Here is a 24,814-nt window from a genome sequence, read left to right as displayed (position 1 = left end):
ACTTTCTGGGGAGCCTCACGCAATGTCCGTCAGAACTGTTCACCTGGGAGGCAAAGGAGGAAGCAGTTATCCACCAGCTTCCAACCCTCTTGGTCAAGAGCAACTCCATGGGCATCGACTTCCCTGTATTTCTGGATTGCACATGCTTGAGTGAACTTTCAAAGAATGCCAAGACAGCAGAGAAGCCCTGGGTGAGGACAGAATGGAATCAAAGTGTGGATCCTGCAGGCCCATGCAAGGTGCTGTCAGGTTCCACCTGTGCAAACAAGTACAGTGGTCCAGCATGGGTCAGCTGCTCACTCACAGGGGCTCCAGAATCCTGCAAAGGGGCTCACAGGGGTGGGTGGCAAGCTAGTTGGAAATGGGAGAGATGGGCATGACTAAAGTCTTCCTCACCCCACCTGAGATGCACTCAACTGTGGCTAGGGTGACCAGAATTCACTGTCCAATGTCGCTGGCAAGAGCCCACTCTCTGAAGATGGTGGGATGCAGAGGTGGGAGTACAGTTGAGGGTGATCTTGTGAGCTGAGCACTCTCCCAGAAGTGTCCCCTACATATGAGGTCGACAGCTTATTCCTGCAGGGACTCAGGAGTAACTCTGGGTGCTAAAACAAAACTTGAGACCAGCACAGAAACAGCCAGCCCATGATGTTCGCCTTCCATCACACAGCAAGGCTAGCGGGATGCCCCTCCCTCTTCTTGGGCATCATTCTTCACTTCCCCTACGCCGCCGGGTGCTCTTGGTGTTTTGTGTTTGTTAGTCTGTGCACGGTGGTGATGGAGGCTGCTGTGTGATTTGCCCAGACACAGCCTCTGCAAAAGCAACTGGGAGAAGTCAGCAGCAGAGGGAACTTCCTCTGCTGTCCAATAAAACTGCTGGCGCTAACAAAGTACGTCTGAGTCAATTCAAATCTTCTGTCAAGCAGGCTAGACGGGGAAATGCCACCTCTCTGATAGACGACCCACCCGAAGAAAACGGAGCGACTTGTCATTGCTTTATAGACTACAAGAAGAGAACATCTCAGAAGTGGAGTCTCATCTGAAATCAAAGGAGTTAAAGAAAAAGTGGAATTTTTCTTCAGCAAGTAAGTACATTTACTATTATCTTACTGTGGGATAGCTTGGTAGAACTAGTTACCAGCAACCTCACTGCTTTTTTTTTTTTTTTGAGACGGAGTCTCGCTCTGTAGCCCAGGCTGGAGTGCAGTGGCCGGATCTCAGCTCACTGCAAGCTCCGCCTCCCGGGTTCCCGCCATTCTCCGGCCTCAGCCTCCCGAGTAGCTGGGACTACAGGCGCCCGCCATCTCGCCCGGCTATTTTTTGTATTTCTTAGTAGAGACGGGGTTTCACTGTGTTCGCCAGGATGGTCTCGATCTCATGACCTCGTGATCCGCCCGTCTCGGCCTCCCAAAGTGCTGGGATTACAGGCTTGAGCCACCGCGCCCGGCCACCTCACTGCTTTTTAAGCAAACACACCGCCACTACCACCTCCTGGATCCATGCTTGCCCTCAAAGGAAATTTCAGGGTCTCATTCCCACAGGAGGCTGTGGCTTCCCAACACATTTGGAGCATCATAGTCAGAATTGTGGCCCTTTATTTTAAAATGTCCTAGATGCTAGCAAATATTATTTTTGTGGGCTGTATTTGAATTTCTCAAGCCAGTAAAATTCTAGTGAAAGTCGGAAAATCGCTCGAGCTCGGGAGGTTGAGACTGTGGTGAGCTATGGTCACGCCACTGCACTCTAGCCTGTGCGACAGAGTAAGATTCTATCTTAAGAAAAACAAATTCTGGTGAATAAGTCTCTTTTAGCTAATCCTGCCTAAAATGCATGATGGCTAACAAAACAATATGGCGTGACGAACTCTAGCTTCAGCGTGGTCTCCAAAGAGGACACTCAAGTATTCTCCCAGCAGCACGAGGCTGTGTCCTAGTAGCAGCCTGAAGGCGTGACAGTGGAGCACAGTGTTCATTTTCATTTCTCAATTTTGATGTATTTACTGGAAAAATTAAACCCTAGCCGTCTCACATGAGATCACATAATTTTTTTTTTTCTCTGTCACCCAGGCTGGAGTGCAGTGGTGCAATCTTGGCTCACTGTAGCCTCCACCTCCTGGGTTCAAGCAATTCTCATGCCTCAGCCTCCCAAGTGGCTGGGATTACAGGCACCCACTACCGCACCTGGCTAATTTTTGTATTTTTGGTAGAAATGGGGTTTTGCCACATTGGCCAGGCTGGTCTGGAACTCCTGACCTCAAGTGATCCGCCCACCTCAGCCTCCCAAAGTGCTGGGATTACAGGCATGAGCCACCACGCCTGGCCCTGGAGTACATAATTTTAATAAGTAACGTGTGCAGTGTCTTTTTGCCCTCCCTTTTTATGGATAGACTTTTCTTGTTATTGAGATCTCATACCCCTTTATGATATGTTATTTGAGCAGCGGGTTTAAAGAATTGAGATACCTGTTTTCTTATGTTAATATGTCAAGAAAGAAGTTATTTCATAACTTAGGTCCTGCCTTGGACAAAATACACCCTTACTGTCTGCTCTGTGTTTCTTGGTATGTTCAGAAGAGAATTTGAACTTTTGGAGGCTGGCTAGCAGATATGGAGGGTCCTTAGAGCTCTCTGTGTTTCTAACCAAATCTTAATCCCGCCTATTAAGTAGAAAGCCTTTACATGGAAGGGCTGTGGTTGGTTCTTGGAACTGGTCCCTTCACAGAATTTCAACTTTCTTTCCCTCAGGGTCATGCCCTGCTTTAGAGGTTGCTTAGGTTAAACTCTCTAACTAATTTTAGCAGGCAACTCCGGAGTTTTACAACTCACAGTAGGCACACCTTCCTTCCTGGATGACTTTTATTTGTTCCTTTTTCAGGTTGTGAAACTAAATCCACAACCTTTGGAGACCCAGGAACACCCTCCAATCTCTGTGTGCTTTGTAAACATCACTGGAGAATCCTCTGGGCCGGCAATTGGATTGTCACCACCCTGCCTGTTTTGTGCCTGGGAAGTGCCCTGGTCTTGCTTGGCTCCAAATTGTTGGCTTTCACTTTTGACCCGAAGCATCTGAAGTCATGGGCCACACATGGAGGCAGGGAATATCACCATCCAAGTGTCCATACCTCAGGTTCTTTCAGCTCTTGGTGCTGGCTTGTCTTTCTCATTTCTGTTCAGGTAAGCAACTTTCAGGAACTTAACGGAGTCAACTGCTACAGGGTTAAGAGAAAGGAGGTGGGGTTCTCTGAGCTGCTCCCTTCTATTATCCTATCAGCTGGAAGGAACCTTCAGGGTGTTTTCAGAACATTTTAAAGATGAGAAGACTGTGGTTCAAAGAGGTTAAAGGACATTCCTATCATCACACAGCAAGTTAGCAACCAAGTTAACTCAAGAACGTACAAGGAAGCATGGAAGGGACGGTGTTATTTTAACAAAACCATAGAGCCGATTCATAATGGTCTCTTTCATTAGATGAGTATTTTGTGATGTGCTAATACCAGCCTCAGAGTCCATTCCCAAACTATATTTTCATGATACAGCTCAGTGAAAGTGTCCTGCTTCTAAAGTTGAACAATGGTGATCTTCTTTCCACTTTGAAGGCGGGAGAGTAGTTGAGGACAATTCCTCTTAATGACGTTAATCTTCTTAACCTTCTTAAGTTCCTCTTAATACATTAATCTTATTTGTTCTGTTTTGGATGCTGAGATCTTTTTTCAACATTGGCATCTGACTTTAAGTGGTTTCAGATTTAATATAAAATTATATTTTTGGTTGTTTCTAATCTGCCACAGAGGTATTACATATATGTCCTGAAAGTAATAATTTGACTTCCAGAGGCTTTTGTTCCTGCTCAGGTGATCTTAAGAGTGCTGAACTTTTGGGACTGTCAAGAAGGGTGAGGCTTGTCCCTGCTGGCAGGATGGTTCTGATTTTTTTTTTTAAAGTCAGAAAACAAAAGATCTGTTTTCTAGTGAGCAGCATACCTCCTGGTTTCCCACAAATCAAGAAGTTTGGGCTCCAGCATGATTTGCCAGTCTGCAAAGACCTGACTATTAAGGGTTCTTGTCTTAAAAACTTCTCACGTAAAGTACTGCCTAGAATATCAGAGGTGTGAGAGAGAGGTAGAGGGAAGGGAAGAGGAGTTGGGGGCACACAGATTACTTGACTGCAATGGTGGTCATTTAAAGTTTTCTCTCCAGAGCTATTTTGCATTGTTTTCAGGACCAAGAGAACCATGGCTTACATTTCACAATTTACACCTCAGATTTTATATATATTTGACAGTTACATTACATTTCCAACAGTTACAATTTCCTTCTGGGGAGCTGGGGAAGCATTCCCAAACTAGTCTTCTGGGGAGTACAGAGGAGTTTAAAATATTTAGAAGGAAATTTGTACAGGCTTCCCAGAAATAAGGGAGGTGGGAAGGGAGAGAGAATAGAAAGAGGGAGAACGATAAAAAAGTAAAAGAAGACATAAAATAAAAATTAAAACTCAAACTTTAGAAACTGTACAAGGAAAATTAGAGTCAGAGTTAAATGGAAAGAGATCTTTGAGCTAAAGAAAGATGTTTAGGAAAGCACCTTGTTCTCCAGCTATATCCTGATTTTACTGCTGCTGTGACTAAGTCAATGAACCACCTACTGTGTGCCAGGTGGGCCATAAAGTTGAGGCTAGGATTTCTGCACTCAAAGAGGTCTGCAAATGTTAGTTGGGGGAATGCAAAGTTAACCCATGTAAAACAAGCAAAGAGCAATGAAATGCTTTGCCCTGATTGTAGGAGCCCAAGATCTGGGAAAGGGGGTACCAGACTGGGCTGCAGCAAGGAGGGCAGGCTTTACAGAGGCAGATGGATGATGGAGAGAGAATTCTGGTCAGGGCAACAGCCTGGACAAAGGCACAAAGGTAAGGATGAGGCTGGCACAGGTGTTCATTCTTTTGTTTAATCATTTATTAATTCAACAAACATCATCTACAAGCAAGAGACTTTTCTTGGTCCTGGGGACATGGCTCGGGCGTTTGTGAAATTTACTATCATTGGGAAGAGGGAAAGTAATCCAATAGCCACTCAAATGAATGTGTTTGTTTGTTGGCCAACAAACAAAGCCAAGTGCTTTGAAGGCAGGGCATAGGCACTGCCTGAGAAAGTGCTGTCTTCCCCTGCCAGTGAGGAGTGGCAGTGAGCTATGGGAGGAGCAGAGGAGGGACTGGCCCAGTGAGCAAAACCAGACCCTGCAGCACTTGTGGGCTATAGTCACGAATCTGCATGTTATTCAGGAGGCTGGAAGGGCTTTACCCAGGGTAGTGGCGTGGTCTACCCCAGCTCTGTTCCCACATACCCGTAACCGGGGGGTTTTGCTAAATTGCAGTCTCTAGCACAGGGAATTTTTTAGAGAAGTGAATCTATTTTGCATAATGCTGTAATGATAGATATAAGTTATTATAAATTTGTCCAAATCCATAGAATATGCAATACCAGGAGTGATCCCTATCGTGAACTCTGGATTGGGGCGGTAATGATGTGTTAATGTAGGTTCATTGATTGTAACAAGTGGACTGCTCTGGCGCCGGATGTAGACAGTGGTGGAAGCTGTGAATATGTGGGGAGGGAGTATATGGAAATCCTCTGTACTTTACACGCAATTTTTCGATGAATCTAAAGCAGCTCTAAAAGATAAAGTCTATCTAGTTTTTTAAATGCTGTTTCCACTTAGGTGGGTCTGGGATGGGCCTGAGATTCTGCATTTCTAAGAAGCACCTAGGTGATGCTGATGCTGCTCTGCATACACTTTGAGTTTCAGTAGTAAAGGTGTAAATAACTTCGAAAAGGAAAAAGTGTTACTGAAGAAGGGCTTGTAGGGCAGCCCCCATGACTGTGCAAAACCTATTAGGAGGTTATTTCAGTACTTACAGTAACTGATGATGTGTTTGATGAAAAGAATTGAGTCAGAGGGAAGTTGATGGAGAGTGTGTACCATGTAAAATTAGTGAAGACTGCCCAACGGGAGTGTAGGTGTGAGTTGTGCGTGGTCTGTGGGAGGCGAGATTGAGTGAATAAAGTAGAGTAGGATTATAGAGGGCTTTATTCAGGGCAGAGATTTGCCACACTAGGTCTTCCTCTCCTGCCCTGGGTCAGAAAGCTATACCATGGCAAAGGTGTTCCCCCTTTCCTCCTGCCCAGTCACTGATGCCCAGGGGAAGGGACCCCTCTTTCATGCACAAGGTGGAACCAGCCAGGCTCCTCTCCCACTCTAGGTCGGCAGGCACTGTCTATGGGGCAGAAACGCCTGACTTTGTACTCCAGCAAAGTACAGTAAGTGCTTTGTCAGTAAGTAAGTGGCAGTAAGGCAGAGGCTCTAACAGGGCAGCCCTCAGGAGGACCAATGTGGGTAGCTTTTCTTTCAGAGCCAGAGTCCTTTAAGAGAGGGTCAGGTCTAAGGAGAGGGGAAAGGCCTCCTGCAGGAGGAGGCAAGAGATGCAGGAAAAGCATTGCCTATAAGTTTATAGTCTGAGAACTCAGAGCTAGGAGAAAAGAGAATGCCCCAAAGTGCCACCATTCACAGAACACATCCTCCTCTCCCCGCAACACATACCACTATGCTGCTGGCCCAGGGGTCCCATGACCAGTGATTGTTCCCATCATCACCCTGACAACAGTTGTTCAAGTCCCTGAGCATTTTAAGGATATAAATACTGTGTAGAAAGAGAAAAAGTAAGGATCAGATGGTACAGAGTATATGAGCGGGGTCTAAACAGGGGGAAAAGTCAGGAACAGTGTGAACACCAGGAGACACAGGTCTCAAGCCTGCGGCTGCCAGAGGCAGCTCTTCCTGTCTCCTTTGTGTGGCTAGCACCTAGCCCATGGCTGACACCAGCCCTGTCGGTGCTAGTTCACCTAATCAAACATTTAGAGGGGTCCAAGATGGTCACTCCTGTTGGAAGGGTGTGCACAAACCAGGAACAGTAAAATCTCCAGGTAGTGAGACAATAGGTGACTTTCACGCTTTTCTATATCTTCCATTCTTTCTAAGAATGTTTATTTTCTAGTCAGGGAAAATGTTTATTTAAAAAGCACACTTGTGTTTACAGGGAGATCATGTATGCCCTGTCATTTGGTAAGTTTTAAGATGTTGTGTCAACTGCTTCTCTCCCTTCTCCACCAGCAGTGGCGATGCAGCTCCCTTTCTGACTGCTGCTGGGTAGAGGTGCTGGATGGGCTCCCCATGCCAGCTAGGGGCACTGAACTTAGTTCAAGAATCAGCCAGTTACCATGGTGATGTGGTCCTGTGGGGGTGTGGTTCAGCAAAGCAGGCTGTTGTGCATGAGAAAGAACAGCCCCATTAAAAATCTGTAGAGCCTTCTACACTTAAGAAAGCACTTTACATCTGGTATCCTGTGATCACTGTGATAATTATGTGAAGCAGGGAAGATAGTTATCTTGGTCTGTTTTGTGCTACTATAACAGAATACCTGACACTGGGTAATTTAGAAAGAACAGAGATTTATTTCTTACTGTTCTGGAGGCTGGGAAGTCCAAGGTCAAGGGGCTCACATCTGATGAGGACCTTCTTGCTGTATCATCCCATGGCAGAGGATAAAAAGGCAGGAGAGACGCACGAGACACAGAGTGGGAACGAGGCCAAAACCATCCTTTATAAGGAAGCCGCTCCTGCTGTAGTGAACCCACTCCCAAGAAAATGGCATGAATCCATCCATGATGGCAGAGTCTCCATGACCTAGTCACCTTTTAGCAGTCCCACTTCTCAACACTGTTACACCCAGAATTAAATTTCCAACACCAAAACTTTAGGGGACACATTCAAATCACAGCAATGGTATTATGACTGTTTTACAGAGATGGAAACTGAAGCCCAAAGAGGTTACCCACCTTGCTCATGGTTATGATTCTAATACACAGTGGATGGAGCCAGACCTCATTTCCTCATGCCTAGACATGCATTCAGCAAGTATTTACTGAGCACCTACTATGGGCCAGGTCCCGTTCTAGACACTGCAGATATGGCGGTGAACAAAGGAGGAAGCCTCTGCTCCATAGCTCCATACGTAATTATGTATCACATATACATGTAAATATACATCACAGTTGTAAAAATATATATCAGTTGGAGACAAGCCTGAAGAGAAACAAATCAGGCAAAGAGACTAAAGAGTAGCAGGATGGGGCTGGGCAAGGAGGATGATGCTGTTCAAGGAGAGTCAGGGAAGGCCTCTTTGACAAGGGGCCACGAGAGCAGATGTGAGCAAAGTGAGACCTGAACTGTGTGGATCTCTGGGGAAGACATTGGCTCCCTTTAATGTCCCAGGTACCGTGGAGAACTTTTATGAGCAGCACTTCATTTTGAATCCTCACACCCACTGGGATGGGTAGGTCTCACAATGCCCATTCAAAAATGGCAAAGCAAGCTCAGAAGTTCAACCAGGTTTGAAATAGTAATATTGAGATTTCTGGGCCCTGACTCTCCCCGCCAGAGTCACTGAAGCAGACAAAACCGTTAGAGACATGTCAGTGTCAACCGCTTTTTGTCCGTGTGTGACAGAGTCCCTAAAACAGACAAAACTGATATAAATTTGTTGGACAAATTTATAATGACTGTTTTCTGTCTCTGTGTGGTGGAACCCTGAAAACTGAGTTTCTGTGTGAATTTCCAAATTGTTCAGAAGATTTTGGTTCCTCTTTTTAGTTCTATTCTTCCTCACGCTTATCCTCAGAAGGCTGGACAAAAACTCCTTAGAAGCCATCATCAGAATTACATGGTTTCTCTTTCAGTTATGCTATCTCTTTTGCTAACATCACCACATACCAAAATGAGTGAGAAATATTGGATTCTTTTTGGGTGGGAACAAATAGCTCGGTGGGGAAAGACCGTATTATTGGGGGCCCAGATAAGTGAGTTGCTGTCTGTCTGGCCCAAAGCAAGACCAGAGTCCTATATCTGACATAACCCTTGGGTGAAATGAAAGGTAAGAGTTAGCAGTGGGAGGAGGGAGAAAGAAAAATTGAAACTCTTACAGAAGACCTGCTATGTCCTTGGGACTTTTTATTTATACCATTTAATTGAATTGAATTTTCCAGTGATCCCAAGGGGTAGGTGTCATACCAATTTAGAGATGAGGAAACAGATGAAACAGCAAGTGGCTGAGCTGGAACTAGAATCCCATCAATGGAGATGGATAGCCCATGTTCCTTCTATGTCTCATTTTGCTTTCCTTGCAACACTAGGAGTGTCTGGATTGTCATTTGATCTTTAGCTAATATAGCTTCACTTTGAAATACGCTCCCCTCAAGTATATCTTTTCATTTCTTCCCTTCTTTCAGTTATATTCCCTAAAGCAGGGACCGGCAACATTCCACACAATTGCTGAAGGGGTGCCTGGACTATTCTGCATTACCTCACTTTGCTATGCAAATACCCACCATCACAACACTCTCTTGTTCAGTGATGTGGTGGGGCCGTATCCAGTCTCACAGAGGCCTGAGAATGGCTGGTGAGATGGAAAGGTGCTAGTGCCCCATGATCCTGCTATCTAAGAAGAGAGAGGGCTTGGAAATGAAGTTCCTAGACATGGGTCTCCCTAAGGGGATCTGTATGGCTTCAGGGAATACAGGGCCCAGAAGGCATAGCATGACAGCACCGGGCAGGGGGCACTGGGGCCTTAGAGGGATGCTGCTTTTAGGTCCTACAACAGCCTGGGAAGAATGACCATGCCTTCTAAACCAAAAATCAGAAAATATAGCCTGCTAAGGAATTTTGGTGCTATTGACACAGAGACTAGTTTAGATATTGATGTGCTGATATTTCTTGGTTATACGGATGTTTTAAACAACACTTCTAGCAAATCCAGGCTGGAGGGTAACTGTATAGCATGGACTGCAGATAGCCAAAGACATAAAGCAGGCTATAAGATCTATTTAGGGTACCTGAAGATGGTAGAAATAGTCCAAAGGTATAAGCATGGGAGTCATTTCAGTCTGAAACCATGGAATCAATCAGATCTGGAAAGAAAGGGACTCTGTTTCTTATTTATTTATTTATTTATTTATTTATTTATTTTGAGACGGAGTCTCACTCTGTCACCCAAGCTGGAGTGCAGTGGTATGATCTTGGTTCACTGCAACCTCCACCTCCTGGGTTCAAGTGATTCTCCTGCCTCAGCCTCCTAAGTAGCTGGGATTACAGGTGTGTGCCAACATACCTGGCTAATTTTTTTGTATTTTTAATAGAAATGGGGTTTCACCATGTTGACCAGGCTGGTCTCAAACTCCTGACCTCGTGATCCACCCACCTCAGCCTCCCAAAGTGCTGGGATTACAGGCTTGAGCCACGATGCCCGGCCTGGGACTCTGTTTCTTAAAGCAAAAGGGCTCAGTGGTAGGGCTGGGTTGGAGTGGGGGGAGGACAGTGTTGGCTTACTTACTGGAACTGGGGCCTAAAACTGAAGAAATCAATAAACAAGAAGAATGGCTCTAAAAGCCTGGGCCAGAAAGAAAAAAATGTGTAAAACTGGGGCAGTTTCTTTTCCTCAGCTCAGTTTCCTCATTTGTAAGATAAGGCCACGAGAATGAATGATCATGGAAACCCCTTCCAGACCTCACATTCCTTACTATGACTTTCATATCCCCCGGGGCTGAGTACATTGTTTAACCCATGGTTGGCACTTATATCCAGGCCTTCTCAGGGAACCAATGGACTTTATCCCTCACTAGGGATCCTTGTCTCTGTCCCCAACTCCTGGCCCATAGGCATCTGGCTATATACATAAAACAAGCAAGTGCCTTTCCATATTTCTGAATGCTCAAGATGTCTCGTCATGCTGGGTGTGGCGGCTCAAACTTGTAATCCCAGCATTTTGGGAGGCTGAGGTGGGCAGATCACCTGAGATCAGGAATTTGAGACCAGCCTGGCAAACATGATGAAACATCGTCTCTACTAAAAATACAAAAATTAGCTGGGCGTGATGGTGGGGGCCTATAATCCCAGCTACTTGGGAGGCTGAGGCAGGAGAATTGCATGAGCCTGGGGGTGGAGGTTGCAGTGAGCTGAGATTGCGCCACTTCACTCCAACCTGGGCAAAAGAGCAAGACTCCGTCTCAAAAAAGAAAGAAAGAGAGAAAGAAAGAAAGAGAGAGAGAGAGGAAGGAAGGAAGGAAGGAAGGAAGGAAGGAAGGAAGGAAGGAAGGAAGAAGGAAGAAAGGAAGGAAGGAGAAAGAAAGGAGGAAGCAAGGAAGAAAAGAGAAAGAAGGAAGGAAAGAAAAAAAAGAAAGAAAGAAAGAGAAAGAAGAGAAAGAAAGAGGTGTCATCATATGGAGATGCAGGGGAAGGGGAAGATTCTGGATAACTCTTGAAAGGTAATATCACTGGAAGAGCTTTACCCATTTGGTTGGGTGTTGAACTGGATGTAGGAGCAGCACTCAGTGGTATGTGCAGGTGGAAAAATAAGGCAATTTGCTTGTCAGTATATCAATAGGTATATCAAAGGTGTAAGGTGGCTGCTAATATATTGAATTCAACTTTAGGCTGCAAACATAGATTTAGGTAAAGGAGGTGACAACCCAGTTCTACTCTGAGCCAATCACACAGTGGATGTCTGGAATGAGATTTAGTGGACTTTGCTCTCTCAAAAAAATATACACACAAATCAAACTGTGTAGTGAGGAAAGTGAGGGCACTCACTTTCAATACATCAATAAGGAACAGGGGCAGATGAGAACCTGCAGAACTATCTGAGAGAGGACATCACTATACTCAGATATCTGCAAGTCTTGTCATGTAAGAAGAATGAGATGTGTTTTGTAATACATGTAGAAGATAGAGGGAAACAGACTTCAACATAAAGCAAAGCAAAACTTCCTCAGTCAAACTGTCCAAAGATGAAATCAAAAGCCTTAGAAATTAGTAAATTCCCCACCCCCTTGGAGAAAGGAGAATGGGATTCATATTTGGTGTGCATCTAGGCACTGAAATACAGTACGTGCCTGCCATAAATTACCTCATTTAATCCTCATAATAACCAATGTGAAGATTGGGGTTCAGAGAAGTAAAGCAAATTGCTTGAGGTCACACAGCTACTGTGGATTTTATTAAACACAAAAGGCCCATGTTCTTTCTACACCAACAACCAGGAGCCTCTAGGCAAGGATGCTAGCAGGGGGCACTTAGTCATGATTGCCTTTAAGGTAAGTAGGGAAGTAGGCAGTCCTGAGAGCTTTAAATCCTAAGTCACTCAAGTGAAAAGAGGAGGAATCAGGATGTGTATTAAGGTGACAGATGAAGGTTTTATTCCTGTGCCAAGCCAGTGAAGTCACATGAAATGGATTGTCTTTAGCTCACTTAATCTGGATAAAATTTATCCTTAGATTTTTTCCATGGTTAAATGCAGTTCTGTAGTTTAAATGAATGGGTGTACACGTGTATATCTGTGTGTGTGTGTGTGTGTGTGTGTTGTTGCATCACGTGATTGTGGGGAGAGGGGCTGTAGGAGAAATGCAAGGGAAAGGGCAGTAAGCATCAGAGACTAGGTCTTTATAGTGAAATTCTAATTTCTCAAGGCAGTAGTAGCTGAAAATTACCTAATCAAGTGACCAGGCAACAGAGCCAAGAAGGAGGCCTTCTGTAAGTGGGAATTCATGAATAATGAAGATTGATTATGTTCCCTACCTATTTAAAGTATGGCCCTCTTTTTTCTTCTTAGTTGACCTCATCTCCCTCCCTTATTCTTCGTCATGGCTGCAGAATCATAGGCCCTTGGAATCTCAGGCTGACCTGCCCTGTCCTAGACTTCCTGAACCTCACAATCTCTCAGTTGCCTCAGCTGCAAAATGGGGAAAATAATACATATCTCATGGGGTTGTTGGGGGATTAAATGAAATAGCACCTGTCCCCTCCATAGAGCCACCACAGAGGAAGCAAAAAAAAGGAAATATTATGAAGAGTAATTCAATATAGGCTATCTAGACAGAGGTGGGCAGCAGCACCTTGCCCTCCTCCACCACCACGGTGCCCAGAACCTTAGTCAGGACTGACTTCTCTTGGGGGTGGTATTGTGTTAGAGAAACCAAATAAGAAGTAATAGGACTAAACATGCCTGCTGTAAAAGAAGGCTCATATGCTCCTAAATCTTGCATGTCATTGGAAAATTCTCAAGAAAAAGGAAAGGGATAGTTTATGTTATAATGATTGGTCCACGAGTCCGATTTTAGTGATTTGTCTTCACTGTTTTCGAAACCAAATTTGTTTTTTGTGCAATCACATTTAGTTTTTCTAAATAGTGACTTCCAAAACCTTTAAAAAGCATTTAAGGTGCAACTGCTACTTTTTGAGGTTCCTCAAAAAATTAAAATTAAAAACAGAACTACCATATGACCCCAAAATTCCATATATCCATAAGAATGGAAAGCAGGGTCTTGAGGAGACATTTGCACACCCATGTTCACAGCAGCACAGCAGCCAGGAGTTGGGAAGCAAGCAAAATGTCCATCGACAGATGAATAGGCAAACAAAATGTGCATCGACAGATGAATAGGCAAACAAAATGTGCGGGGGGTGTGTGTGCATAATATTATTCATTATTCTCATGATCACATCATTACCATTCCAAAGGAAGGAAATCCTATCGTATGCTACAACTTGAATGAACCTTGAGTGCATCATGCTAAGTGAAATAAGCCGATCATAAACAGGCTGTTACTGTATGATTCTATTTCTATGAGATATTTAAAGTAGCCAAATTCATACAAACAAACAGAATGGCAATTGCCAGAGACTGAGGGGAGAGGGGGAAAAGGGAGTTGTTTAATGGGCATAGAGTTTCAGATTTGCAAAATGAAAATTTCTAGAGACCTGTGTCACAACAACGTGAATATACTTAACACTACTGAACTGTACACTTAAAAATCAATAAGATGATAAATTTTATGTTATGTGTTTGTTTTGAGACGAAGTTTCACTCTTGTTGCCCATGCTGGAGTGCAATCTCAGCTTACTGCAACCTCCACCTCCTGGGTTCAAGTGATTCTCTTGCCTCAGCTTCCCGAGTAGCTGGGATTACAGGTGCCCTCCACCACACCCGGCTAATTTTTTGAATTTTTAGTAGAGACCGAGTTTCACCACGTTGGCCCGGCTGGTCTCAAACTCCTGACCTCAAGTGATATGCCTGCCTTGGCATCCCAAAGTACTGGCATTACAGGCGTGAGCCACGACGCCCGGCCTGTTATGTGTTTTTTACCATAATTTTTAAAAAATGAAGAGAAAAAAAGCATTGAGGACCCAAAAAGTCAAACTGGATTGATGCTTAGTCACTAGACACAACACCCTAAGTTCTGTTACTGCCAACTTTGGATTCCTGACCGTGCAGGAATCTATATTTAATAAATATACAATCCTGTTCTGTTTGCCTCTCCATAGGTGTTATCCACGTGACCAAGGAAGTGAAAGAAGTGGCAACGCTGTCCTGTGGTCACAATGTTTCTGTTGAAGAGCTGGCACAAACTCGCATCTACTGGCAAAAGGAGAAGAAAATGGTGCTGACTATGATGTCTGGGGACATGAATATATGGCCCGAGTACAAGAACCGGACCATCTTTGATATCACTAATAACCTCTCCATTGTGATTCTGGCTCTGCGCCCATCTGACGAGGGCACATACGAGTGTGTTGTTCTGAAGTATGAAAAAGATGCTTTCAAGCGAGAACACCTGGCTGAAGTGATGTTATCCGTCAAAGGTTGGTGGGATTTTCTGATTTTACTTTAGGCCGGCAGATTCTTAATGCCCTTAAAGACACATGGCTATTGATTTAGGTGAAAATTTTACCGAAGAGGGATGTAACTCACTTCATGTCTTGGGGTTAAGTCTCTAGTTGTACGATAAACCCTAACTGGTTTCTAAAGATGTCCTGGAAATATCTGTTAATGTGCATTTCTTGTTCTTTGACAATCCTAGTTCATGACAATCATCCTGGGGCACTGTAATGACCTAAAGAGCCTCTCAATTACCAAGGGGCATCTTTGACTTGATATAGCCTTGCTACTAACTGCACTTGACCCAGCAATATCTGCTTGTGAAAGTATGCTGAAAAGGTAACGGGGCTGGGTATGGTGGCTTATGCCTGTAATCTCAGCACTTTGGGAGGCCAAGGCGGGCAGATCACTTGAGGTCATGAGTTCAAGATCAGCCTGGCCAACATGGCGAAACTCTGTCTCTACTAAAAATACAAAAATTAGCCAGACGTAGTGGCGCATGCCTGTAATCCCAGCTACTCTGGAGCTGAGGCAGAGAATTGCTTGAACCTGGGAGGCGGAGGTTGCAATGAGCCGAGATCACACCACTGCACCCCAGCCTGGGTGATAGAGCAAGACTCCATCTCAAAAAAAAAAAAAAAGAAAGAAAGAAAAGAAGAGGTAAAAGAACAATGGAGGCATAAAATCTCTTTCAGGTAGTATGTGAATGTCTATTACTATGGCTATTTTACTATTATATTCTAATATTTTCAAAGTGATCATTTACTTATTGCATATTTGAAACTCTAATCTAGCAGTCAGTCCTGAAAAGTTAGATGTTAGAGAATTGGGCCGGGCGCGGTGGCTCAAGCCTGTCATCCCAGCGTTTTAGGAGGCCAAGGTGGGTGGATGGCTTGAGCTCAGGAGTTCGAGACCAGCCTGCCCAACATGGTGAAATCCCATCTCTACTAAAAATACAAAAATTAGCCAGGGGCGTGGTGGCTACTTAGGAGGCTGAGGCAGGAGAATCATTTGAACCTGGGAGGCGGAGGTTGCAGTGAGCAGAGATTGTGCCACTGCACTCCAGCCTTGGTGACAGAGCAAAGACTCTGTCTCAAAAAAAAAAAAAAAAAGTAGACTACAGAGGAGGGTGAACATTTCCCTAGTGGTAGAGACTCTGTCTTAAAAAAAAAAAAAGTTAGAGAATTGAATGCATAATTAATTCCTGCCACAAGGAAAAAAACTAATCTATGAATCATAGCCCTATTTATCTACCTACTGTGGAAGGCAAGCATTTCTGGTCTCAGAAAGAAAGGCTTTTGAAACTGCCCAAGCGGTTTACCTTGCCTGCTGCCTAGACAGAGCCAATTCACCAAGACAGGGGAATTGCAACAGAGAAAGAGTAATTCATGCACAACTGGCTGTGCAGGAGAGTGGAGTTTGATTATTACTCAAATCAGTCTCTCTAAGCATCTGGGGAGCAGAGTTTTTAAGGATAACTTGGTGGGTCAGGGGAAGCCAGTGATCTGGGAGTGCTGATTGGTCAGGGATGAAATCATAGGGAGTTGAAGCTGTCTTCTTGCACTAGGTGGGGGCCACAGGATCAGATGAGCCAGTTTATTGATCTAGGTGGTGCCAGCTGATCCATCAAGTGCAGGGGCTGCAAAATAGCTCAAGCACTGATCTTAGGAGCAGTTTAGGGAGGGTCAGAATCTCGTAGCCTCCGGCTTTATGACTCCTAAACCATAATTTATAATCTTGCGGCAAATGTTAGTCCTACAAAGGCAATCTACTCCCCAGGCAAGAAGGAGGTCTGCTTTGGGAAAGGGCTGTTACCGTCTTTGTTTAAACTATAAACTATAAACTAAGTTTCTCCCAAAGTTGGTTCAGCCTACGCCCAGGAATGAACAAAGACAGCTTAGAGGTTAGAAGCAAGATGGAGTCAGTTAAGTTAGATCTCTTTCACTGTCTCAGCCATAATTTTGCAAAGGGGGTTTCACTTTAATCACAGTATAACAGAGGATACTGAAGGAGCCAGAGTCCTTCTTGAGAAATTATAGCCCTGAGCCACTTTCTCACAGTTGGAATTTGAACATATTTCTTTTTTTCCCTGGGCACTTGAGACTGTAGTGCAAACCAAACTTGTCACTTAATAAAACATAATGATTAATCTTGATAATAGATAACTTCAGCAGATCCTTAGTGAATTCCTTACTGTTCTTCGTTTTGATCATTAGCTATGAATCTTTCCTTGTGACATCTAGATCACACCTAAAGTTTTGGGGAGTAAGGCAAAGTTACATGGAACTATCTTAAACTTCACTCGGTGTTTTCTCTGCTCTTGGATAGAATAAATGATTATATGGTGATGTGATTTGAGGGGTACTAAGAAGCCTACCTCTTCCACAATTTTCACCTGCATTGACTCCTGAAATTCTCATCATCATAGCCATTCCTGCTAGTTTCTCCATTTTCCTCCTAAAAGATCCCTGTTGAAACATTTCAAGGGGGCAGGCCCTATTAGCAGATTACCATAAGAGGACAACATGACATTTCTGGGGTACTCAGAACCGAGGGTGTGGGGGTGGACAAAATCCAGTAAAGGGAAGACAAAAAGATTACTTGCTTAATTTTACCGAGAAGCATTCTGAATTTTCCAACTGAGTCAAAGCAGTGCTTCTCAAAGGTTTATATGCCTATGAGTCACTTGAGGGTCTTGTTAAAAAGGCAGATTTAAGTTCAGTAAGTCTAGGATTTGGATCTGAGATTCTGCACCTCTAACAAGCTCTCAGGTGATGCCTGTGCTGCTGTGGAGGACCACAATTTGAGAAGCAAGAAATTAAGCTCTCATTTGGCTAGAGTGACCAGTTATCCTCTTTGCTCAGAACCAAAGGGTTTATTTGGGGCACAAGATTTTTGGTGCTAAAACTGGTCCTTAGGCAAATAGGACAAGTTGGTTATCCTATATTTGTCTAAGATTGCAAAATGGTAATATAATATCAGCATAGCTATATGAAAACCTCCATTAACTGGCATGTATGAGAACTAGCTACATTAGTTAACAGCTTAACTAGGTTGATGGATTTTTCCTTCTAAAACGTGTGCACCTATTCCTTTACTCATAAGATATTCTTACCCTTCCCTATTAAGAGTGATGAAACTTGGGTTAACTAATTAAAATGAGATACAAAGGTCACAGTCTTACAACGTCTTTGATTGTTCACAATCTCACAGGACCTTAGGAGTGGTTACCCTAAACAGATCACCCTAGAAAAATGGTGGGAGATGGCGTTTGGGCTGTTCTAAGCCAAGACAGATTTTGAAATTTTTTTTTTTTTTTTTTTTTTTTTTTTTTTGAGATGGAGTCTCTCACTCTGTCACTCAGGTTGGAGTGCCATGGTGTGATCTCGGGTCACTGCAGCCTCTGCCTCCTGGGTTGAAGCGATTCTCCTGTCTCAGCCTTCCAAGTAGCTGGGACTACAGGCGTGTGCCACCACGCCTGGCTAATTTTTTATTTTCAGTAGGGACAAGGTTTCACCATGTTGTCCAGGGTGGTCTCAAACTCCTGACTTCAAGTGATCATCCCGCCTTGAGCTCCCAAACTGCTGGGATTACAGGCATGAGCCAGCGTGCCCGGCCTTGAAAATATTTTTAATACAATTCTTGGTATAAGTGGCATTCCTGTAGTTTATTTCCCAGAAAAGCAGAGAACAAAAATTAACATGAATCATATTAATAATTTAGGATATGAGTTATTTGGATTTGTTATTCCTAATTATAACACAAAACATATTGATGTTATAAGAAACAGAATATTCTAGATGTCAGCTGCCTGTGTCATGAGTCGATCTTATAGGATAAATTAGTAAGTGGGAAATAACAATGCCAAATAAAAATGGCTCGGGAACATATCAAACTTCATTTAAGGATAGGGTTCATTGAAAAAAAAAAAAAAAGGTAACTTCACCTCCAACCAAATCCAACTTTCCCCCTTTCCTGGCAATTATAATCATTTGTCATGGCTTCCCTTTATCGTCTTATTCTAGGTGCCACAAGGCATTCCTGGAAGTGTTTGCCTGGCAACCTGATTTAAATGAGGGGGCTTACCTAAGAGAGGATAAATTCAAGACCCACTTAAATATAGCTATCATTGGCTGGGTGTGGTGGCTCACGTCTGTAATCCTGTAATCCCAGCACTTTGGGAGGCTGAGGTTAGTGGATCATGAGGTCAGGAGATGGAGACCATCTTGGCTAACAGAGTGAAACCCCATCTCTACTAAAAATACGAAAAATTAACTGGGTGTGGTGGTGTGTGCCTGCAGTCCCAGCTACTCTGAAGGCTGAGGCAGAAGAATCGCTTGAACCGGGGAGGCGGAGGTTGCAGTGAGCCAAGATGGTTCCACTGCACTCCAGCCTGAGCAACAGAGCGAGACAGTTTCCTGTATGTCAGGCTCTGTACTAAGTGATTTCTATGAATGATGTCATTTAATTCTTACAACCCTGGGTATTAGTATCCCTATCTTATAGATGAGCAAACTAAGACTAAAGGTGGGTAAGTTATTGACCCAGGGTCACAAGGCAGAACTGGTTTTAAAACCTGCTCTCGACGATCATATGCTACTTGACATCTCTGTGGGGCTCAGAATTCTGAAAAGAAAGATAACTCTATGGGGAGATTGAATCCCCACACTCATGCTAAGAAGTTAAACTCTTTACGTGTAAGAGTAAGTGAGGAAGTCGCTAGGGGATCTTTCTCCTATGTTCTCTGCATTTATTTTCCTGTACTTTGTACTTCAGTATCTTATGGGGATCAAATATATAAATGAAAGAGTGCCTCAAGTGTCTTGGAGGAATGCTAGGAAGGCCTTCCTGTCCCTTTAAGGCATATCAAAATATTAAGAAAATCAATAAAGTATGGTGGATGAGGTTATAGGCTCAATGTTGTAGTTTGGATATAGGTTTTTCTGAGTAAAAGACTACTTTTTTAAAAAAATTTCAACCAGGTATTTAATTGGTCTGGCAACTGCACAATATACAAATTTCTGAAAGGTATCTCCTGTTTGAAAGCTAGCATAGCTTCATCCCAGTAATTAATTCAGACAAATACACAGAACACAGAGAAGTCATAAATTATACATGGAAGACTCCCAAACCAATTAACAACTAAACTCAACCTATACAGCTTTCTATTTTTCAGGCTTCCGTATACATATTAAATAAATAAACAGCATGTCTACTATCAAAATAATAAAAAAAATTCAAATGAATTCAAATAAATTTATTCAAATAAATTTCAATGACATTTTCAAATGAAAATATTACTGATATGGTTCACAGTTTTTCTTCTCACCTAAAATAAAGAGCTTTGCCCATGGTCTCAGGACAGAATAAAGAGAGGAGAAACCCCCTCCAGAAATAGATACGCAAATTTAAAAATATTGGTCCTGGGTGTTTTTTTGGGGGGCTGCGGGGTGTTGGTGAGACTCAGTAGAAGCAAAAGCTCATGACTATAGTTCAGTGCCCACCCCCCCACTCACACGCACACAATGCCCCCTCAAAAGCCAGGTCACAGGCTTGCAAATTAGGCAGCATTTTCCTTTCTCCAAGATCTCCTCTCCTTGACCAGATTTATATTTTCTCTCTCCCCATCTAGACCCTTTCCAAACGAAAGTTCTGTGTTAGGCGAAGCCTCCTCTATTTAGGTATTGAGTTTAGGTAGTCAGAGAGAAGAGGGAACACAACTTCATGGAGCCCTTACCTGTATCAGACTTAAGAGTCAATGTTCAAAGGATAAGACCAGAAAGGAAGACATGAGAAACCATTCTCAAGAGCAAAGGGGTAGGCCCCTCATGTAAAAGACGACCTTTTAAAAAGGAAAGAGATGCTAACCATAAATTTAGCATAGCGATTACCTTAGGTAAGGGAAAGAGAGGGACAGGATAGGTGACATCATAGTAGCAGATTTACCTCAGTTACTGTCAGTGTTTTGGGTCTCAAGTTGAATGGTGGGTTTTCAGGTGTTCACTATAGTTTAGTAAATAAATAGATAACATAGAAGAAAGCCACTGTGTACCTCAGGCATCAGGAAGAAACAAGAGAAGACAAGAAAAGGAAAGGAAGAAAGGCAAGGTCAAGAAAAGACAGGCTCTGGTGTCAGACAGATTTGAATTCTGCCACTACTGGTTGGTTATAATTTCTCTAAACCCGTTTGATTACTTATAAAATGGAAATTATATTAGGTTAAATCATATAAAATTACTGATCTTTGACCTTTTTAGATTTACAACTTACCTCTCTAGGGATTCTGTGAAGACAAAATGAGATAAAGTCCAGACCTAACAAACAAGAGCTCAGTAAATGTTGTCTATTATTCTTCTCTTTATCTCTTACAATTGCAAGTACTCTGGCAACATTTATTCACATGAACCTACTTCTCCTTTCTCTAGTAAGTGCCCTCCTATCTCCATCAAAAGTGGTAAAGAATTGATATAACCAATTCAAATCAAAGTTAGTCTTTGGATTATACATAACTATTAATGATTAATGGGAAGTTGTAAGTTATATCTCATTTTATCATTCTTGTTTTGTTTTGTTGTTTTTGAGATGAAGTCTTGCTCTTTTGCGCAGGCTGGAGTGAAGTGGTACGATCTCGGCTCACTACAACTTTCACCCTCCAGGTTCAAGCAATTCTCCTGCCTCAGCCTCCCGAGTAGCTGGGATTATAGGTGTCTGCCACCATGGCTGGTTAATTTTTGTATTTTTAGTAGAGATGGGGTTTTGCCATATTGGCCAGGCTGGTCTCAAACTCCTGACCTCAGGTGATCCACCTGCCTTGGCCTCCCAAAGTGCTGGGATTACAGGCGTGAGCCACTGTGCCTGGCCTTAATCAACTCTTATTAAAGCTAGAAAATTATTTAAAAATAAACCTCTACACACATAGGTTTGTAACTATATGTAATTATATATTCTTGTTCTTTCCTTAGCTGACTTCCCTACACCTAGTATAACTGACTTTGAAATTCCACCTTCTAACATTAGAAGGATAATTTGCTCAACCTCTGGAGGTTTTCCAGAGCCTCACCTCTCCTGGTTGGAAAATGGAGAAGAATTAAATGCCATCAACACAACAGTTTCCCAAGATCCTGAAACTGAGCTCTATACTGTTAGCAGCAAACTGGATTTCAATATGACAACCAATCACAGTTTTGTGTGTCTCATCAAGTATGGACATTTAAGAGTGAATCAGACCTTCAACTGGAATACACGTAAGTGACATTGTTCTGGGGAGTTTCTACTATATCGAATCTAAAAAGACAATATAGTCGTGTGTCATTTAATGATGTGGATACATTTTGAGAAATGCATCATTAGGCAATTCTGCCACTGTCTGAACATCAGAGTGGACTTACATAAACCTAGATGGTGTAGCCTACTGCACACCTAGGCTACATGGTACAGCCTAGTGCTTGAGGCTACACACCTGTACAGCATGTTACTGTACTGAATACATAGGCAGTTGTAATACAATAAGTATTTGTGTATCTAAGCATATGTAAACACAGGAAAGGTACAGTAAAAATACAGTATTATAATTTTATGGGACTACCATCATATATGCGGTAGGTCATTGAAAACATTGTTATGTGGCACATTACTGTAACTCAGCCAGATACATTTTAGAATTGTCATATTTACTTTGATAGTATTTTATAGTATTTTTAGATACACAAATGACCATGTCCTATTATGACTTATTAAAGTCACTGTGAGGGCTAAGCACAGTGGCTCACGCCTGTAATCCCAGCAGTTTGGGAGGCTGAAGTGGGAGGATCACTTGAGCCCAGGAGTTCAAGACCAGCCTGGGAAGCATGATGAGACCGACTCTATGAAACATTTAAAAAATTAGTCGGGCTTGGTGGCACATACGTGTAGTCCCAGGTACTCGAGAGGGTAAGGTGGGTGGCTTACTTGAGCCCAGGTGTTCAAAGTTGCAGTGATCTATGATCATGCCACTGAACTCCAGCCTGGGCAACAGAGCGAGACCCTGTCTCTAAAAGAAATAAATAAAATAATTTTAAAAATAAATTTAAAAAATAAAGTCACTGTGCAAGGTGTGATAATGTTACTAATTTTCTTTTTATTTTATTTTTTTGAGACCACCTCACCCTGTTGCCCAGGCGGGAGTGCGGTGGCACAACCTCTGCCTTCTGGGTTCAAGCAATTCTCCTGCCTCAGCCTCCCCAATAGCTGGGATTACAGGCGCCAGCCACCACCCTCGGCTGATTTTTTCTGTCTTTGGTAGAGATGGGTTTCACCATGTTGGCCAGGCTGGTCTTTAACTCCTGACCTCATGACCCACCCACCTCAGCCTCCCAAAGTGCTGGGATTATAGGCATGAGCCACTGTGCCTGGCCTTATTTTCTTGTAATAAATATTCTAAAATTTATATATACTAATAACCACTATCCATCATCTTAAAAAGTTATTGTAAAAATATTGTTATTGAAAGTATTAAAATGTGCCCTTTGGAATTGCCCTTAGGGATTTGGTACTTTCTTTTAGGGCATGCCACCCACATGGTTCCATGGTGCCAAACAATTTTTTTTTTTTTTTTTGTGGGTGAATGTGCTTTTTAAGAACTATTGGTTCCTTCTGAACCAAGTCTGGGAAAGGTGAGTGACAAACTCCTTGAAGACAACGCCTGAAAAGAGGTCATTTTGGAGCAAATATTTCACCCTACTGGTAGTAAACTCAGAGAATTCTCTTTCCCCGAGAGGTGAAATCACTTGAAAATATAAAATGAAATCGCTGGGTTTACATGAATATATGCATCTTAGGCCTATAATGGCTTAAGATGGCTTACAAGGTGAACTCAGATGCTCAAAATATTAATACTTGTTTAAATTGTATGGTTGATCATACAGAAGACCACAGTCTCTCTCCCTACCCCGAGCCCCACTCCCAAGGATAGGTTTTGTGACTAGAGTAAGAAACAATACACTGAGTTTGATATACAGTTGCACATAAGTATATAGCACAATATATATTATATAGTATGTCTTTACTTATAGTTGTGAAGTGGATAATTTATTTTAGATGGTCTAGTAATTCATGCTAGTATATGATTTACTCTAGATCTTTCAGTGTTACAGCAGATTCTTTTTTTGGGGGGATGGAGTCCCGCTCTGTTGCCCAGGCTGGAGTGCAGTGGCGTGATCTCGGCTCACTGTGACCTCTGCCTCCCAGATTCAAGCAATTCTCCTGCCTCAGCCTCCTGTGTAGCTGGGACTATAGGTGCCGGCCACCATGCATGGCTAATTTTTGTATTTTTAGTAGAGACAGGGCTTCACTATGTTGGTCAGGCTGGTCTCAAACTCCTGACCTTAGGTGATCCACCCACCTCAGCCTCCCAAAGTGCTGGGATTATAGGTGTGAGCCACCGCGCCCAGCTACAGCAGATTCTTTATTTTCCTCAATGAGATAAAATTTCGTGGGAAAATTAGGTCAACTATAAACCAAACATTGACATGACTATTGATACTCCAAACTTATCAGTCTCAGTCATCTTTTATGTGTTGTAAAAATTTTATTAAAATGAGGCTTCAATCATAAAGATAGTTTATTAAGTCTCTATTTTTACCTTCTTGTTATAGAATTATTTAACGAATTTTATATTATTCTGATTGAAGGTAGAAAACAGTAGAGTCCTGATTATTAAATCAGTAATACTAGCTTGAACTGCATTTTGATTTGGACATTATTTATATTGGAATATGGATATATGTGACATTCTAGGACAGGGGTTGGCAAATTTTTTCTGAATAGAGCCAGATAGTAAATATTTTAAGCTTTGCAGTCACAGTCTCTGTTGCAACAAGTCAATTCTGCTGGTTGTAGAATGAAAGCAGCCACAGACAAGACATAAATGTTCCAACAAAATTTCGTTCTTTCTTTCTTTGCTTTTTTTTTTTTTTTTGGAGACAGAATTTCACTCTCATTGCCCAGGCTGGAGTGCAATGGTGTGGTCTCCGCTCACTGCAACCTCTGCCTCCTAGGTTCAAATGATTCTTCTGCCTCAGCCTC

The 24,814-nt window shown here is 42.8% G+C and overlaps 1 protein-coding gene across 1 annotated transcript in view; it reads left to right on the top strand.

The window, feature by feature from the left end:
• Positions 1 to 860: 860 nt before the first annotated feature.
• CD80 (CD80 molecule) overlaps positions 861 to 24,814 on the top strand; it is a 33,206-nt gene continuing 9,252 nt past the window's right edge. The window contains exons 1-4 of the mRNA XM_025375585.1: positions 861 to 1,085; positions 2,874 to 3,172; positions 14,419 to 14,736; positions 21,715 to 21,996. Coding sequence (XP_025231370.1) covers positions 3,073 to 3,172; positions 14,419 to 14,736; positions 21,715 to 21,996 — 700 coding nt within the window. The 5' untranslated portion in view covers positions 861 to 1,085; positions 2,874 to 3,072. The remainder of the gene's footprint in view (positions 1,086 to 2,873; positions 3,173 to 14,418; positions 14,737 to 21,714; positions 21,997 to 24,814) is intronic.

This window comes from Theropithecus gelada, chromosome 2 (assembly GCF_003255815.1).
Source record: "Theropithecus gelada isolate Dixy chromosome 2, Tgel_1.0, whole genome shotgun sequence".
In the NCBI taxonomy this organism is placed as follows: Eukaryota; Metazoa; Chordata; class Mammalia; order Primates; family Cercopithecidae; genus Theropithecus; species Theropithecus gelada.
Note: the sequence above shows the minus strand (reverse complement) of the source record. Positions and strands in the feature narration are given on the sequence as shown.